Raw genomic sequence first — 20,889 nt, forward strand, 5'->3', positions numbered from 1 at the left:
CACATTTCATCGAATTAAAAAGACGGATTACAAAAAAATACATATATTTTTTTGAACAATTGAAGCTAGAGGAATCGCTATTTCCTCTTGTATAGTTTGATATATTTCATAAATATCATGAGTATTGTAAAATAAAGGAATGACTTTATATATAAAAAAAAAAAAACTTTACGCTACTATTATACGACGATTTACTTTTTTCGACATAAATTTTGAGTTCTTAGAACAAACCATCATGCTCACGATTGTTAAAACGTTTCCATAGAAAGTAAACACATGTCCATCTGGACGTAATATTTGAAAAGAAAAAAAAAATGTTTGAGCCAAGGACAACTGTTTTGAGCCTTCTTTCCAAATAGTCAATGTTCTTTCGATTCGAATGTCGGTTTCCGTTGTTATGTGATACAAGCAACGCATTACAAAATATATTTACGAAAATCATATGTCAGGTTGCAAAATTTTTCATTGATATAATTTTAAGCAAAAACTAATTTTTTCGTTAAAACCGTTTAACATTATTTAATTAATCAATATGTGCAACTTCAAACTCCCTAATTGCGTGACGAAAATAAAATTTCATGCGCAATGTTTATTATCTATCCAGGGTAAGTAATCCTTTTTTTTAAAATTGTATAAACTGTTTAAGTTTAGTGCGTTTGCGTCAAGGTTCGTAACTTTGAAACTTTAAAGGACCTTCTCCAAAAAAAAATAAGCTCTAAGGCAGCAGTTCCCGATTTTTTTTCTTTTTGTTGCGGAACCCTAAATGATCAACCTTCTCTAGGTGGAACTCCAACTTTATAAATAAAGTTTAAGTTAATTTAAACATTATAACCTATGAAAGAGACAACATTTAGAATATTTAATTAAAAGAATGAAGATTTTTTTTCTCGTTTGATCATTAATTATTTAAATTTAGGTTTTATTTCCTACAGTTAAATTTGTAGTCTTTGTTCCAGTTAATATATAAATTTGTTTCTGGTGTATATACGCAAGTTGAAAATGATTAAATTAAGCCAAATTGTGGTTTATTTCGAAATGGAAATAACGAAATAGGAAAAAATATTTCCTTTATTGAAGAATTTAGTTGTTTTGATTTGAAAAGCGCGATAGGAAATACTAATAGAATATTTTATAAATGTTTGTTTTTCTCATAATTTGTTCAAGATATTGTTTTAAGAAATATTATATTTTTCTTAAAAATTGCCATTTATGTTTCATAGGCATTTTACTTGAAATAATTTCATGAAGGCAATCGTAAGATTTAATAACTTATGAATTATAGGTTGATTTTAAATATTATCAGAGATTTCAAAACTCGTAACTGGTTATTAGAAGTACTAACTCTCGGAACCAGGCCCGTAGCCAGGGGGGGGGACCGTCGGGACAAACCCCCCCCCCCCCCGAAATTCTGGGATTCAAACTTTTTAGTCTTTCTTTGAGCCTCTCAGTAAAAAGAAAAACAAAAACTGTCAAAAACCTTTTATTAACTAACTTTATTAAGCATATTTCGGAATATTCCGGTTTGTCCTAAAAAAGTAATCGAAAAATTTTCTTCAAATCCCCGTCCAATGTCTTTGTGAACTTTGTTTACAAATTGATTATAATTATTATGTAATATTAATTGAAAAATAATTATTATGTAATATTTTTTAATTACTAGTTTAACTTTTGCAAACAACAGAATAAACAATATTTGTTACAATGTTTTCCCCCTACTTTGCATGTCTGAAACCGTCCTTACTTCTTACCATATCCCCCCCCCCCCGAAAAAAAATCCTGGCTACGGCCTTGCTCGAAACCCTTTTAACTGTGCGATGGAACCCTAGGAGTCCTCGGAACACCATTTAGAAACCGCTGCTCTAAGGAATCCGTAAATGATCTCGCATTTTTTTTTTTTTTTTTTATATTTTTATCTCCCACCTTTCTTTGTGTCTCCAAATGTTACACTTCACCTTTACCGTGTCACCCCGCCCCGCAGTGGACTGATCGTTAAGACACGGTTCCCAGCAGATCACCGAAAGTAAGCATCACTGGCTACGGTCAGTGTGCGGGTGGGTGACCACTTGGATCAGTCTGCGTAGGGACCGAAGGTGTGCGGTATTGGTCCTCGTTAAACTGTGCTACCGTAAAGTGCTCGACTTCGCGAACAGGTCGTCGGGCTACCGAAGCGGGGGTGCCATCCCCTCCGCAGAGGATTAAAATTGTGATGGCATATCTTCGAATCATCCTCCGGGATGTTTCCCAGACCGTCGCCAATAGCCCATTGTGCAGCTCTAGTGCGACGTAAATTAACAACAACCGTGTCCCCCCCCCCCCTTGTCACAATTCACGCTATGTCACATAAACATATGCTTGCAGTTCAGAAACAGTGCGATGTTACAGATTATAGAGCATGCTGCAATTTTTTTAAAAAAAACTTTAAGCTCGTGTTTTGGTGTCATTTGTGAGTTTAACAATGATAATTGTTATATGCGTTCTTACTTAAATAAAAAAATATAAAAATAAATAAAATATAAATATTTAATCTTCTTATTTTATGACTGTTTTTTAATTTTTATTCTAACCAAAATGTTCGATGTTGCACTTCTTGTAAATTCCCTCTTATCACGATTTCCTGAGCCCCCTCCAGGGTGGCATCCTTTGTAGGTAACCCCTAATAAATAATTAGTCATCGATTTTAATTATTTTTATTTACATGGAAAAATTTCGCCAAATTGGCATTTTTTTTTCTTCAAGTTTAATTATCCTTTTAAATATTTCAACAGTATATCGTTTTACTTACTATGTTTGAAATCCTTGAGAAAAAAATAAAGTAGAATAAAATATGCTCTTAAGGCATCGTAAACTAAGATTTAAATAGGAAAAGACAATCATTGCAAAAAAAGGGATTAAAATAACTAGTCAGTTTGTTGTGATTCTTATTGAAAAACCAATACATTCCACTAGGCCCATTAGACAAATAAATGGCTCTTCCTTTGCTTTATTCACCTCATTAGCAATTGCATAGAGTTTAGAGATCGTTTTTTTTCCCCTGCTACCTCTAAACGGCATTGTTTGTTTTTTTAGAAGATTTCTAAAAAATTCTATAATTATCGTGTGGATACGAAACATATTTTCACAAAAAAGAGAGATTATAATATTGCAGACGTGAATTTTTTTTAAACTATACCACTTGTTTTATGCCAACTCAGCGATAGATTTTTTGACATGCACTGAAATGTAATTGAAACTCTGTATCTACAATATTTTAAAGCAAGTTTGTTCTGATATTTGTTAACTAAATTTGATGCTAACAAATACGATGCAGCTTCGCTTGGCATGAAAGGAATTGGGATTCATTTTTAAAGCATAAATATAAAAACAAAAACCTTGTTCTTATCTTGGTATCGTGGTTATACCTCCAAGAGAGGTGGTTATACCAAATGTGTAATACTGCAAATAATACAACTAAACTAAGGGACTTTTAGCTGCAAAGATTTTGATGATTTTTGGCTCATGTAAACTAGTGGCTATATATATTGACTTGAACTCTTTTTTTCTCCCTTGAATAAATGTCACAGGGATTTAAACAAATTTAGCTCATTATCTAATTTTTGTCAAATTTTGTCTTGGTCATTTAAGATAGTATACCCATGATACATGGAAATGGAAAATGTTAGTATGTAGGAAAAAAATTAACATAATTGGCTGGTAACACATAAGGCATGAGTCGCGAAACTTTTTTGATCATAGACCCCTATATAATTTTTCGAAATCTCCATCGACCCCCATAAAAGTAATTTTCTGTTAATTAAAATGAAACTCTATTAGATACTGTGTTTGTAATTTTTTTTTATGATTTTAAACATTTATTAAAGTAATAGTACATTGTGTAACAATAGTTTCATGAAAAATATATTAATGTTGAAATTTAATTACTTTAATATTTATTAAATAATAAGCAATTATAAATATGTAGAAATAATAAGTAAAGTAACTACAGATTTATTGCTTCTTAATCAATGAGATGGGTGTGCCTGGTGTTTTATTTTCAAGGTTTGCTATATTGGGTTCAAAATTGGTCAATTTTAATTTTAAATCCCCTCGAAACTCCACATTTAATTTATTTCTGTTCTTAGTTAAGATTGAATTCACTTGACTGAAACCGGCTTCAACCATATAGGAACTTGGAAATGCTTGCATAAATGGCCGAGCTATTTCGTAAAGTTTGACATATTTTTGCATTATATTTATATTTGTCCAAAATTTGCTTATTGTTAAATTTTTAAAAAGTGTCTTTGCTTCAAGATCCGATAATAATTTAGCAAGCTCGGATCGACCCCCGCTTTTGTTAAATAGACCCCTGGAGGTCTATATAGACCACTTTGGTGACCTCTGACTTAAGGTTACCGACACCGCACTGTTATTATGGAATTATTTAAGGGACTAAACCCTAAATTAAAGGGACTAAGGGTAAAGGAAGTAGGGATTTAGTCATAGCTCACCGAGAAATGACTCTCGGTGGTAATGAGTCCCTTATTAAAGGGACTAAACTCCTCCTAAAAATTGAAATATTCACCAATTTTGAAAAAAAAAATAGTTTGCAGGGTTGCCACTCGACGGGGAGAACAGGGTAAACCTGGAAAATGCAGGGAATTTTGATTTTTTCTTTACAAACTGGGAAAATACAGGGAATTTTGTTTCTTATTTTTGTCTTTTAAGAAATGGTGACCACTAAAAGCGTAATCTATGGGATTTTTAACCATGATATTTCAGCTATACTAAACTATTTTATTTACTATAGCATTATTTAAGTATGTTCAGCTATTTTTCCAGAAATTCAAACTAATAAATATAGTTAGTCCAATATAGCTTACACAAGAGCACAGTAATTGTTCTTTCCTCTTAATGTATTGTGTTTAATATGCACTGAGAAAACACAGGGAATTTTTTTTCCAGATTTGCGTGGCAACCCTGGTTAGTCAAATAACAGAATATTTTAGTTTTTACATAATTTTAGAAATATTAAACAGAGCATAGTTGAATTTAAAAAAATAAATTTTTATTTAAAAAGATTTAACCAATTATCGCCAGGTGTTTTAATTCAGTAAATAATTTATCATGAAATTAATGAAAACAAATACGTATTAAATCCTAAGAAACTCAAATTTCAAGTTGAAAGTATACATTAAAAAAAAGTAATGAATTGTTAAAATATCAGTTGATTATGCAATGGGTGGAGAATTCACAACTTCGACTGTCTCAAGATAGTTCGAAGAATCACTGATAAAAAAAACATCTTATCCTATTGCGAGCTCTTAAAAAAATAAACAGCGAAGAATTAACCAGGTAGAAAAGGAAAGAGAATAACTTTTTTCTTTATCGCTCGTACAAAGTTCAAGCATTGATAAAAATAAAAAAAAATAATAAAAAATAAAATGCATTTCGCAGTGTGTATTACTTGAGGTGACATCAGAAGTTGTTCACGTTGGAATATCATCATTGCTTATCCAATATCCTGATTGGTTGGCGGGATAATTCTTCATTAACATAATGAAAAAGAAAAATAATTCTTCATTTACATAATATGATGAAAATTCTTGAAAAATGTGGACATGAACATCGTTACATACCTTATGTGAGTGTGATACCATTAATCCTATTGGATGTTTATTTAGTAGCTTTAGTTATTTTTTTAATTTCTTAGCATTAAAGACTATTGCATTGTATGAGTAGTATACTGTTAATAGTTACAAAACTTGTTTGCGATGCTTATAAAGTATAATTTTCGTGGACCAAAAAGATAATAAAAAAATTGTGCATTAGGAAGCATATAAAAGCTTACGTTTCGAGTTATTAAAATTTACCTTTGAAATTTTTACTATACTACCAAAAAATAAGTTTTTAAATTATTATAAAATATTAAAATAAGTTATTAAATTGCGCAAACAGACTTTACATATGCTTAAAAGGATGTAAGACAATTCAACATTTGTGGATATTTTATTTTTCTGGAAAACTTGTGATTTTTATTCCTATAATAGTTTGGTTTAGAAAATTCGTAAGTTGCTTTTTTGCTGAAAAAAATTTTCTTTCTACACATTTGTGAGTTTATTTCTAATTCATTTCTAGATGTGAAAATAATTATTATTGTAGCACATTCCTTAGCTCTAAAAATATCTTAAAAGTCTTAATCAATTTTGTCTTCGATTACGTAATTTAAAACTAATACAGCGGAAGGGAACAAATTTTATTCCTTTCCAATTCCAATTTCGGCAACCCCATACCTTAATGCAGGGGGCGCCAAACTTTTTTGATCATCGACCCCTATATAATTTTTCGAAATCTCCATCGACCCCCGCAAAAGTAATTTTCTGTTAATTAAAATAAAATTATATTAGATACTGTGTTTGTACATTTATTTTATGATTTTAAACATTTATTAAAGTAATAGTACATTGTGTAACAATAGTTTTATGAAAAATATATTAATATTGAAATTTAAATACCTTATTATTAAATAATACGTAATTATCCATAAGTAGATATAATAAGTAAAGTAACTAAAGATTTACTGCTTCTTGATCAATGAGATGGGTGTGCCTGGTGTTTTTTTTTGCAAGGTTCGCTATATTGGGTTCAAAATTGGTCAATTTTAATTTTCGTCAAAATTGGTCAATTTTGTAATTTTCGTAAAAAAATACAAAGTGTGCTATAGTTTTGTCGCGGGCTGTACTAATCCATATTATTAATGCTTGCATTTTTTTGTGCATTGATAATTAAAATTGATATCTAAACCAAACGAATGGTTTTGTCGAAACAATAACTAATTATCCAAAACTGTAAAAGTTTTAATAATGACACAGCAAATATTCAACACAGTTTGCAAAGATAGCTGAAACTGCGTATGATATTTGCATTTGTAACGTCAATGCTCGTCACACGTGACATTTGGACAAGCGCACATATGCATATGACTTATAAACTGCGCTGAGTTCGTGCCACTGCGCGGTGGTACGTAAATACTTGTTTCACCCCAATAAATATACGTTTATTAATTTATGTTTTATAAAGAAACTGATATTGAGTCAATTATAAAAAAAAATCACAAATTTCACATACTAAATTAGGTATGTGTGATTTGCGTATTGAGAACTGTTTTTTTTTCCGACCCACAATCGACCCTTCCGATTCGGATCGACCCCCATTCGCCCCCCTGTCTCAGATCGACCCCCGCTTTTGTTAAATAGACCCCTGGGGGTCTAAATAGACCACTTTGGCGACCTCTGCCTTAATGTAACCTAGAACTTTAAATTATTAATAATTTTATGTACGCATGCCCGTTTCAAATAATCAGTTAAGAAAAATAATAATGGGAATCATCCAAGATATGTAAATTTTACAGAAGTTTAGAAAGAGAAAAGTTTTTTCTTTGAAACGTGTCCTGTTTTTTATTGGAATAACGATACCAAATCTAACAATAATTGAACAAAATCTTTCGTTTTTTAAATTACATTCAAGTGGACATTTCTGATTAAAAATGTCGATTTATTTTCGTATCTAAAATATATATATAGAAAAATATAGTAATAATGTATAGAAAATATATGTATAGAAAATGGATAGATGTTTAGAATCAAGTTTTAATTTTGTTGAATGCTTTTTGCTTATTCATATATTAACTATGACTATCAGTTAACAATTTTTTTCTCTGGAAAAGAGTGACTACTTGGTAAATTTAGACTTACTTTATAGCTATTCCAGTAAAGATTAGGATTTTTTTTTATTTTTAAAAAATCATTTAATTATGTGTAAGTTTTAAACATGGAATATAATTTAAGCATAAGGTCCCATTTAAATCTGCCTAAAAGTTTTCTCTAATATGAAATTTTATAAAGGAAAGAAATAAGCACTGCAAAAAAATTCCGGTTCAAATAACTGTAAAAAGTACCGGCACTTAGGGTGCCAGTACATTTTACAGTAGAATCTACTTTTCCCGGAACATGTTACGGAACAAAAATCTGATATACCGTAGTTTTTACAGTAATAATTACCGTAAAATCGTTGAATTATTCTAATTAAATAAATATTACTTAAAAAAACTACGGTATGATATTTTACGGTGAAAATGGATTTTACGAGTAATGCATGCAATCAGCGTACCGGTACTTCATATTATAATTTGATCTGGAAATTTTTACAGTGCAGAACTAAAGTTTATAAAAGCTATTCTTCATTATAAATTTGTGCAAAAGAGAAATTGGCGAAATCATATGAATAAACATCGAATCATCTTCTCTATAATTATTTTAGATATTATTACTTTTTGGAAATTGTCAATTTTGGAAACGAACAACAATACGTTCCAAAATTGTTTCAAATGTTTAGAACATCAAATCAGAGCCAATTGTTTAGTTTTAAATTTTGATGTCGTAAGCAGTTGAAACGGTTATTATATATTTCTGGTATGGTGGTTAGTGTGATTTTAAGAAACACGAATAATAGGTATCAGTAATAAGATCCACAAGCAAACCTTTTGATGTTTAAAGGGGGGGAAAATATATATATATATATATATATATATATATATATATATATATATATATATATATATATATATATATATATATATATATATATATATATATATATATATATATATATATTCAAACCCCGCTATAGTGAACCTTCAAGGGATCTAAATTTCGGTTCACTATAACCGGGAGTTCACTATATCCGCTACGCTGGCAATTTAACTAATGGTTCCCAAATTTCTCCCTTTTATTACACATTATTCAAATAAATGACTGAAAAATATTATTCAGTAGCAAAAAAATGTGCTATTTTTCATTACTCTTCGTCTTGCGTACAAAAAAAAATTTGTAATCTTTAACTGATAAGCAATCCTCAACATCAGATATGGAAACACTTCCAGACTCTCAGATAATTTTTTCTGAATTTCTGTTATTCCGCTTTTTAAACCTGTCTAACCTGCCATTCGAGCACATAAAAGTAGTCTCATAAAATCGCTCAGCAAATTCATCGACATTTGTCCAGACACTGGAAGATTGTGGCTTCTTCTATTGGTGAACCACTTCAGTAATGCTTCTTCAACATCATTGTGATCTGCTTTTCTCAACTTTTTTCTGCCATCTAAATTTTTTTTCATGAGCAGAAATTATTAATTGCCTATTTTTCCATATGTTACAAACTGCAGATTTGGATAGTTTATATTCCCTGCAAATATCAGCTTGATTGCATCCATTTTAAATTTTTCTGATTATGCCTATTTTATTATCAATGGAGAACGTTTTAAGTTTACTGCTCGCCTTTGTTAAATTTGAGACACTTGTTAGCAGGATTTTTTTAACTGAACTGAGAGCAAAAAGGAGTTGAAATGAGGGCCTTATCAACACATATTAGTGTCCAACCCTTTGACCAATAATGAATAATTACTCCTTCCCTCTGATAGAAAATGCATATTGATCCCACTGACACCTTACAGGTGCATCATCTGCCTGAGTTGGAAACATCTGCTTGGTTTATTCAGGGATGGGAAAGTGAGATAAAAGAAGCAAACAAGAAAAAATGCTTATCGCTACATTCCCCTCTATAGATGGTTTTAAAAAGCGGTATATGTATTTATTATGAAGTAGAAAAATCAAAATTATTAAAAAAATAATGGAAAAAAATCAGTCGAAGACAGAAAAAAGTTCATTATATCCAACTTCCTCACTTTTTGGTTATTATATCCACAAAAAATAACATTACATATATGTGTATAGCTAGGTACGGGACTGAACATTTCGTTCACTATATCCGGGAGTTCACTATAAACCGTTAAACCGTGTTCGCTATAGCGGGATTCGATTGTATATATATATATATATATATATATATATATATATATATATATATATATATATATATATATATATATATATATATATATATATATATATATATATATAATCGAATCTTCATAATTTTTTTTAAAAATGGACTAGATTCCGAAGGCTTTTATTTACTCCTTTAAGTATAAAAATGTTCCTTCATCTTCAACAGCTATTAAAACTTTTCATTTCCTGGGATTATACAAATACTGTCATTCATTAATAAGTGGTAATTTTTTTGCTGCCATTTTTGTATTAGAAAGTATTAGAAAGCTAATTAATAAACTAATGGGCTTTGAGTCAACAAAATAATGACTGAATTTAAGTTCCTCTCAATATAAGTTCATCTTTCACTATAATGAGGAAAACATATCTATAACTGCATAACTTTAGAATCTTCACGTGACTCCATTCTTCTATCAAAATTTGAATACCGTTTTCAGCACTTGACTGTTCTGTTCTGTAATACACAGCAAAAAACTTGTCGGTTCTGTTCCGTTCTTTACAGCAAGACACTTGACGGTTCTATTCTGTTGTACACAGCGAGAGATTTGACGGTTCTGTTTTTTAACGGAGATTTCAATGTTTCTTTTAAAATTACTTAGATCATTGTTTTCTTACCGTCAATCAAGAAACCATAAACTGACTATGTTAGCAATCAAATTTAAATATTTCAGAAGAAAAAAACTACCTTAATTTGCTTTTACCTAACTTATCATTCCCCAGAATTACATCATTGAAAAAGTTAGAAGCCTATAGAAATTCAAATGAATTTTTCGATGGTTAAAAACATTTCTGAATTATATAAAAATACTTTTGAGGGCTGCATGAGTTTTATAATAAAAACCTTTAGGAAAAGTGAACAGAAAAAAATTCGAGGAATATTCCAATGACATTTCGTTTGTCTGACAGTATTAAAAATCAATCCACATAGCTTGAGAAGGAGGGTAACGATTTTCATAGGTTTTGCAGATAACTTCTCCGCTGGCATCAAGCTTTTGAATCTGAAAAAAATATTATTCTTTTGTCTTGTTTTCTGATTCAACCGGATCGTTACCAAAGAAAAAAAATGAAACTCCATCGATTATCTTCAAACTTCTACTCAGTTGAGAAATTTTTTTCTTATCTAGATATCTTAGCAGTGATAAAATATTTTGCAACAGTAAGAAACTTTCTTAATGACGCTCTGATTAAAATTAAATATTATTTATAATTATGCCTATCTTAAAAAACATTATTCCATAGGAAAATAAAAAATTTCTAACTCCGTGCTTATTTCATTCCTTCTTTCTCTTTCATTTAAATTCATTGCCATAAATTAGGATAAACAATAACTTATTAAATTTCCATTTTATTTTTGCCTGTTATTGTCTACTATTCCTTTATAAGTTCACAGGAATTATTTGTTATGGACTATTTTTACATTCATAACTTTTTAGTATCCTTTTCTTTTAAATTTACTCATCACATATCAAGCATCATGCTATATCACATATCTAGCGATCACACATATCAAGCGATCAGGCTATAATGTAGCCCTTTTTTATTTTCAAGTCCACCTTGAAAGTAGATTTTTGCAATTCAGAAGAGAAGGGTAAAGTTTATTTACTTTTACAATTATTTGTTTACTAAAGCCTTCTGTCATTGCTGTCGATGTGTTCTTATTGGTCAGAAAAATCATATAATAGAATCTTTAATTAACGAAAAAGTTCCGAAAGTCTTAGGCTGTCATTATCTTAAAACTACAAGTTAGAGCGGTATTTACCAGTACATTATTTATTTATATCTTATTTAACAGTAATTTTGATTATATTCTATTTAGAAGTATTTAGTAAATAAAAAACTTGAACGTAAGATTGTTCTGTCACAATTTTTAACGTAATACATCAACAATGCGTAATTTTTTTACATCTTCAGTATACATTTGCAATTGCACCTACATTGTGCAATTATTTCTTTTCTAAAAGAATAAAATGTTAGCTTGTTAGCGTAAACTTGGTTCAAATATATGTCTGTTTGGAGCATGAGGTATGACTGAAGGTACAATGTATTTTACCCAAGAACAGTTTGAAATTTCAATTTTTATTTACTAATAATGTTTTGCTTGCAAATTATTTGTTTTGGAAAAAAAATATATAACAAAGAAAACGTTTGTAAATTTAAATGTTGACATTAGATTGTAAATCAAACAATGAAGGTAGAAATCAAGAATTGAAAAGTATCACAAGTCATAACACCCTCTGCTACTTGCTATATAAAATGAAATATAAAATCGTGGAATCAAGTTTATAAACTTGATTGCACGTGGAATCAAGTTTATAAACTTGATACAAACGATATTATATTTCATTTTGAACAAAAATGTGGTTCAATTTGACACCCTATTAAGGTAACAACAATTTTGCACCCTTAATATGGTTTAAAATATCGAAATATTGTTCAATCTTAAAAGAATTTTCTGAAAATGTACAAAATAACTATTGATGATTCTATCTTACATTAAACTAACAGTTAGATCGATGCTGAACTTCAATAACTATGTCTAAAATAAAATAAATGTAATATATTATTAAACGAATGAATGATTTTAAGAGAAATTTGATCTTTCAGATATTTTTAGCCGTTTTACCCAAAGATACAACCCTTATTTAGGTTAGAATGCTAAAGACAAAGCTAATTCTAAATACAAACTAAAAAAAGAATATTCCAATAAAAATTTTGCAGTATTGAAAGCTATTTATGACAGTTGAATGTTTACTTGTATACTTTGTTTCGCTGACAAAAAGTCATAAAAATTTGACGACCATGCACTGACATTTAACAAGATAAAGATAATGCTCCGATTCCAAAAATCGAATACGATCAGCATTGAGCGCTGTCAAGTGGAAACTGTAAAATTTTTATTTCTTTTTACACTTACCTGAACTTTTCATTCATTTTGAATTATGTTATTAACTTACAGGTAAGTAAATAATTCAATCCAAAACTTCCTTCGAAAAGAGTAATTAGAAAGCATTGTTTCACCCTTTTTTAGTAGTGTCTCGACCATAAAAATTAAATAATCTGATTGAACATTTTATTTAATTCAGCCATTTGATTTTAAAATCTTCTGGTTTGGATCCAACTGAATAAGTTGGATCCAAACTTATGTGTTGTGATTTAATTCAGGGAACTTCCTATATCCAACGCAAGAGATTACTATTGATCCAATTGGAGAGATTACTACAGATACAACTGAAGAGTTTACACAATCCGACCATTTGGTTATAGAACTATCTCAATGCAACTGAAAATCTTTTATAATCTGATCGAAAAACTTCCTGAATATAAATAAAGAGCTAACTATTCAACTCTGGAGTATGTTTAGTCCGACCATCTGACTATAAAGTTCCAAAAATCCAATTGAAAAGCTTATGTAATTTGATCGGAAAACTTCCTGAATATAAATAAAGAGCTAACTATTCAACTCTGGAGTATGTTTAGTCCGACCATCTGACTATAAAGTTCCAAAAATCCAATTGAAAAGCTTATGTAATTTGATCGGAAAACTTCCTGAATATAAATAAAGAGCTAACTATTCAACTCTGGAGTATGTTTAGTCCGACCATCTGACTATAAAGTTCCAAAAATCCAATTGAAAAGCTTATGTAATTTGATCGGAAAACTTCCTGAATATAAATAAAGAGCTAACTATTCAACTCTGGAGTATGTTTAGTCCGACCATCTGACTATAAAGTTCCAAAAATCCAATTGAAAAGCTTATGCAATTTGATCGGAAAACTTCCTGAATATAAATAAAGAGCTAACTATTCAACTCTGGAGTATGTTTAGTCCGACCTTTTGTCTATAAAGTTTTCCATATCCAATTGAAAATCTTATGTAATCTGATAGAAAAACTCTTGAATTCAACTAATACACTAACCATTGATCCAACTGAAGAGTTTACTTGAACCGAACATTTGATTGTAGAACTCTCTGTATCCAAATGAAAAGTTTATATGACCCATTCGAAGACTTTCCTGAATCCAACTGAAGAGCTTACTTCATCCAACATCACAGAAACTTCAAAGCCTGTATTTTTGTTCTGGAACGCATTGAGTGATCTCGGTTAAGAAAATGCTGTTTGATTAAACCTTGTTTTTAAACAGACTTAATCTATAGTTTCATCAAGAAATAGGAGCTCATTCGTTTCAGATATACTTGAACAAGAAAATCTATTTTTAACAAATTGTAATTAAGATACTAAAATTTGTTACTGCATTGAAAATTAATTAAAGCTCTCACTTTTAATTTAGATATATATCTATTAACTAATATACGATGTATTTTAGACAATAAAAAATACAATATAAAGTAGAATATAAAGCAAAAGATGACCATACAGCAATATTAATATTTACATCTTGGTACGTATAGCACTGTCAGTACAATAATCAATCGTTATTGTAAATTAAAGATAAAAGTTGGGTTAATTTAGAACACTGAGTTTTAGTGTCAATCGAATGATAATTTTTGCCTTTGTGGATTATACAAAATATTTTTACAATTAGCAAAAGAAACTTATTTTCAGAGTTGTAGAAATAGTCCATTAATACATGCAAACCTGTAACATAAAATCTTTTAAGTGTGATCTTTATTATAATACTTAAAGTGAAAAAAGAATTAGTTTTGTTTTGATTGAACTTGCTTTTACAGTAACGTATATTTCAAATATTCAAAAGTAAAATACTGTTAAGAACATAAAGTAAATAAGCTTTGTTATATTTGCTGAAACTATATGTATAATACATAGTCTATATTACTTTGTAGGAAAGCAATCTTTTTTGAGAAAATATGATAATTAAAGTTTAGAAAACTGGAACTTAATATTATAATGCAAGCAGCTAACATGCAGTTCACTTTCAGCATAACTTATTTTTCTAGTTATTCAACTAGAAAAATAATAGTTCCCTTACAGAAAATTTAATTTCATTTTATCAAAATAATATTTACAGAACTCAGTCGATCATTATCTCATGCTGCTGTAAGTGGTGATTGAAAACTGTAATATGAAATTTAATACTTTCAGCACTGTAATATGTTTTTAAATCTAGAAAATTGAGTCTTTTTAAAAAGACACTTAAAATACTTTTCGTGTAACATCTTCAATAGAAATATAAGTACTGTTCACTTTGTTTGACAGTGTAAATACACTGAATGGGTGCATACTAGAGTTTGGAGTCGGTGATTTAAATCAGAATTGATTTGATGATTCTAATCACCAACTTACAACTGATTCAAATCAAGATACGAATAATCAGATTATTCGAATCAGGATTCGAATGAATTATACGAATCAGTTAATTTTATCGGAATAGATTTAAATTATGATGAATTATTGTTTTTTAAATTTCAGTGAATTTTTTAAAAAGTGATGCTGAGTCTATATAAGATAGGCTAAGTTAATTCTTGACCGAGCTTAAAGTCAGAACGTAAATATTTGCACAGTTAAGATCTCATCTTTGCTTTGAATCTAAACAAAACCCGTTTCTGAAGCATACGAAGTTTCTCCCTTCCTCAAAAGTACCCAAAACCGAGCTTGTTACGTCATAGAACCGGTTGAACCTCTTTTCTGTCTTAGGAGATCTCCTTAATATGAGGCAAATATTTGCATTGGAAACGAAACAGTTAAGAGGATCGTCCCGTTATAGTTGTGCGGTGGGGTTTAGTTGTGGTAGATACGAGGCTGATGTCCTCAAATGAATAAACTGTTTACTAACTGATGTTATAGTTTGCAATTTTTTCTGTAGTTAAAAACGATCCAGTTTTATTAAAATGAATTCATTAATATTTTTCAGACTCCTGACGGTTCTTTTGGTCGTTCTTTGTGTGATAGGAATATTAGCAGTTACCTTTCGTTCCTGTTTTCCTGCATGTTGTTGCAAGAAAAATACTGATGATCAAACAGGGAATACTGATCAACCCAGTGGACGTAGAAACTTAGCTTTTGATCATCAGGTATGATCTTGTTTGTTAGTAATTAGTTTTTCACCAAAAATACGAATTTAAGAAAGTTTGAATACAATATTTTAGAGTTTTGTCTTTTTTATAAATACAGAGCAGTGCTTTTTTACCGATTCTCTTACAATAAAAAATTTTGCGAAGTCGTTGGGTAGGGAACCGTGGAAACCATCCTGTAACGTAGGGAACCATCCTGTCAAATTTCCTTTCACCTCCATAAGTAATTTAAACTTGAAAATATGAAAAAAGCGAGTACAAGTAAACCTAGAAGTTTTTTCTTCTTCCAAAATATCAAAATGTAACAAATTATGACAGAATAATTTTTGGCTATGGGATGAGGAAGTTATCTAGCAATAATTTGTTTACATTTTAATATTTTAAAAACGTTTTTTCATCATTTGCCACATTTTCATCATTTATTTTTTCATTCCTTCATTTCATTGTTTTCATCATTCATCCTTTACGCTAAGATTACCTGAGCTTATTTTTCTCTCAATTTAAAATTTTAAACTACTAATGGGTGTGAAATATAATTTGACATGAAAAGTTCCTCCGGCGTTATAGCGTCCTCTAAATTCTTCGTTGTACAGATGTGACTCAAGATTGAAAATCGATTGCGCCCAGCCAGGTTTATTTTCAGAGAACAATCTGGAAACAAAAAAGATTTTTTTTATTTATTTTACGTGAGAATTTTTAACTAATCTTAGATACTAACATATCACCGAATTCTAATAGGAAATAGGTTTCTCTCTCTAAGCTACATTTTTTTCTTCACATGGCGTTTTTAATCTTCTTTTTTTTGTCGAAATGTAGAAGTTTAAAAGCTTTATATATATATAAAAAAAAGGGTGTCACATAAATTTTTGTGACAAGGGGAGCTAAGTATACCAACAGGATTAAAACTGCATAGGAACCCATGCCCAGAAATGTCGTCGCACACTGCTGGGAGCTTTTTCCTATTATGAACTACTTCTCCTAGTGTTTCTGAACAGGTCATAATAGGAAAGCGCCCCTTGCCGCGTACGACTATATTTCCGGGCATGCGTTCCTATACAGTTTTTATCATGATGATGTTCCCTAACTCCCCTTAAAGTTTGTTGCAGCATTTACGCGACCCTCTGTTAAATATGAAAAATTGAAAAATAGACGAAAAATGTCATTTAAAAAAAATCTGTGTCTTTAGAAGCAACACTAATTTCAAGTTTGGAATCCCGAAACCCGAATTAGGCAAGATCTGATATTTGTATAAATGCAACAAAAAAACTTGCTCCCCAGTGTAATTTATAATCATAATACTCGGCTTAGAGAATTCCTTGTTTACTGAGTTGGGTTCAAAATTGCAGAAACAGGAAGGCAAGTGTTATCTATCAATCTACTGCATTTCGAAAAGTTGTGACCTGATGAAATAGCATAACGAATTGTTGCGTGTGATTTGATTTTTGTTTTTGGAAAAAATTCTGTCCTTTGAAAAGAAACAAAGATGAATGAAGAAAAATTATCGAATGAGCTTGCCCCTAGTCATCAAAAATTATTTAAGTAAAATCAATGTTTTTTCAGAGTAACAGGGTTTAAAAAAGATCATAGGCGGGCAAAGGTATACGGAGGCTTGGGGCAAACTACTTTAATTTGAATCCCCCCCCCTTGAAAGGGGAGTATTATTTCAGCACTGTAAAAAATTCCGGATCAAAATACGGTAAAATCCATTGTCACCGGAACATGTAAAGGAACAAAAAATCTGATATACCTTAATTTTTGCAATAATAATAACCGTAAAATCCCTGAATCACTTAAATAATGTAAATATTACTGTTAAATTTACTGTATAATATTTTACGGGGGAAAAGTAAAGCATTTCCGCTATAGGTTAGGGAGAGTCGCGGAGGTTAAGACCCCACACTTTCGTGACAAACGGCGTGATTGTGAAAATGTGGTCAGCTCCGCGCACAGGCCGCCTTTACTTCACAGACGAGTTGAAAGTCATCAATCTGACGTTGGGTGAACTACAAGCCGACACTGGGGATTGAACCCCAGTTCTTCACAAGGACAGTTAAGTGCCTTAACCACTGAGCCATCAGAGCTCATCTTTTTGTGGTAAAAATAGATTTTACAGTAAAAATGGATTTTACGGATGATGTACCCAAAGTGCCGGTACGTTTCCAGTAATTTGATCTGGAATATTTTACAGTGTGGAAGGCACATATACAAATTTATTTAAATAATCAAATACACGTGATGAAAATACATACAGTAATGAAAATCTGTAACCATTCTTTAAATTCATTTTTTGGGTGAAATTATTCTAAGGTCAAATATTTATATCGAATCGAGATCTTCCTCTTCACAGCTTTAGCGCCCTAAAACTTCATTATTAAATTTGTTTGAAAATAAAATATTCATTTAACCTTCAGTCGCTATTAGTCCATATTCAATAAAATATTCATTCGTCATAAAATATTTTCCTTGAAATACAATATTTACCTGTTAACCTATTTAACTTATTTATTATGAAAATAATACATAGTAATGGATTTTAATGTTTTACTGAATTAATTATAGGCGTTGCGAGCATCCTGTTTATTTTGTAAAGTACCCTTTTTTGATAATAGGTGACTCCTTTCCATAATTATTGGAAATGAAAGGGGCTTATTGGAAATGAAAGAAAATAGCTTAGTAGTTAGGAAAGGGGAATACGAGCACAGGGATTTCGGGGATTTCAGGGATTCCGGGGATTTTCGGGGAATACGAGCACAGGGATTTCGGGGATTCCGCTGGAGTACTCTTAACGGGGGTTGGGGTGATCAATCAAATGTGACAGCTACTATAGTTGAGGGTGTTTTTTTTATTTTTAATTTTGTAATTAAATCTTTTTAATTATTACTTTTTATTTAATTTTTAGACTATTACTTCTTAATTTAATTCTTAATTATTACTTTTTATTTAATTTTTTAATTATTACTTTTTCATCATTTTTTTTAAATCTTTATTTTTAAATTTTTTTTTTTTTAAATCAGTTTTTTTTAATTAATTTTTTAGATTTTGTAATTATTTTTCTAATCTTTATTTTATAATTAAATCTCTTTAAATTATAACTTTTCATTTAATTTTTTAGTTATTATTTTTCATTTAATTTTTTATTATTTCTTTTTAATTTATCTTTAATTATTATTTTTTATCATTTTTTTAAAATCTTTATTTTTAAACTATTTTTTAATCAGTTTTTAATAAATTTTTTGGATTTTGTAAATATTTTTTTATCTTTATTTTTTAAATCAGTTTTTTTTTTCTTTCCAATGCGAGTGATATTTGAAAAAGGGCACAAAAATGAAACCCGATGTCATATAATCAGGATTGAACATGAATGAGGCTTTATTAATAATCAGTCTGTAAGATGAAACATGAAAGTAATCTTTCAAACTTGAAAGCAATTTTGCAAGATAAGACATGCTTTCGTAGGGTGGTCTAGAAAGACGAAGTAGCACATTGAAATGTTTCGTTCACTTCTTGTTCGGTCTTGTTTCATTAGATCTTTCTCGAATGTTCCATGGGGGTGGAGTCAGAAAATCATGTCGTCATTTTCTGTCAATCAGAATAAATTTAACTGAACTAAAATAATGATGTCATTTTTAACCAATCAGAACAAGCATTACATAGCCACTCGCAATGCATTCTGGGTTGTCGACTACAGTAAAAAATCTGATGCATTTGCCTTGTAAGTTAACATGTTTATATAAGAAAGTTACGAATGATGAAATTGTACGTGAAGAAAAGTGTTTTAAAACTAAAAACACGCCAGTTTTATTATCAACTGATTTACAAGAGTTCTATTCAAATATTGTGAGCAAACTCTTAACAGAAGCTGAAGATTTTGTAAAAAAGGACTCTGGTTAGACTTTGGATAAAATTATTGCATTCGAGATTCGTGTGAGTAAGTACAATCCTTTGCGAGGTTCAAGATTTATTCCACTACCTCGTGGTATTTTTGAGAGAAAGGCAGTTGTAAATGTTACAAATAATGACAATGAATGTTTTAAGTGGTCAGTTCTCTCTGCTCTTCATCCTGCACAGAGGAATCCAAACAGAGAATCCAATTACGCATCATTTGCTGATACATTGAATTTCTCGAATATACCGTTTCCCGTTAAGCTTCAAGATGTGCGAAAATTTGAGAAGATAAATAGTCTCGCAATAAATGTGTATGGATTGACTGAAAAAAATGATGTTTTCCCTTTAGTTATTACTGAAGAGGAAAAATCTCAGCACATCGATCTCCTATATTTGAAAACTGAAACTGATTCACACTACAGCTGGATAAAAAACCTTTCCAGTATTCGCGAAAGCATCCAAAGAAATTTATTTGCCGAAGGTGCTTACAATTTTTTACGACCGATGAAATTCTTCAGCGGTATAAAATAAGTTGTAATCAACATGAAGTTGTACGAGTTAAAATGCCTACAGATAAATGGCTCAGCTTCAAAAACGTCAAGCATACTCAGTCGGTACCTTTCGTTATTTATGCGGACTTTGAATGTTTGACAAAACCTATTGACTCTTGTGAACCCAATCCAGATGTATCATATACAGAAATGTACCAGAAACATGAGCCCATTAGTTTCTGTTATTACGTTTGTTATATGGATGGATTTTACAAACCGCCTTTTGTTGATCGTGGTAGTGATGCAGCGAAAATTTTCATGGAAAAAATACGAGGTGAAGCTGAAGAAATTTAAAATTCGTACTAGAATCCAAAGCCAATGCTACCATTAACCATGGAACACTTCGTTCGGATTTACGGCTATCAATGTAGTCTTGTCATTTTTGAACCCAGAAGACAAGGGAACTCCTAGATCTTGAGACAATACATGTCTTCGAAGAGGACTTTGTGAGTACCCATGTTATATGAGGTGGAAAACCACGAAAACCTCCTACACTTTGTGCGACGACAAACTTGGGGACTTGGCTTCGTTAAATGCTTCATCATTTTGAAAAATACTAACATAAATAGTAGACACGAGAATTC

At 30.4% G+C, this 20,889-nt stretch overlaps 1 protein-coding gene across 2 annotated transcripts in view; it reads left to right on the forward strand.

Moving 5' to 3' along the window:
• Positions 1-351: 351 nt before the first annotated feature.
• LOC107452083 (uncharacterized) overlaps positions 352-20,889 on the forward strand; it is a 49,929-nt gene continuing 29,391 nt past the window's right edge. The window contains exons 1-2 of one of the 2 annotated variants that reach the window (XM_043049444.3): positions 352-605; positions 15,710-15,869. In XM_043049444.3, the coding sequence (XP_042905378.2) occupies positions 586-605; positions 15,710-15,869 (180 nt within the window). In that variant the 5' untranslated portion in view covers positions 352-585. Of the gene's footprint in view, positions 606-5,419; positions 5,618-15,709; positions 15,870-20,889 lie in introns of those variants that run through there. The other variant, XM_043049394.3, reaches the window with a different exon arrangement.

This window comes from Parasteatoda tepidariorum, chromosome 1, assembly GCF_982258835.1.
Source record: "Parasteatoda tepidariorum strain Cologne lab strain chromosome 1, Ptep-v5.0, whole genome shotgun sequence".
Lineage (NCBI taxonomy): Eukaryota > Metazoa > Arthropoda > Arachnida > Araneae > Theridiidae > Parasteatoda > Parasteatoda tepidariorum.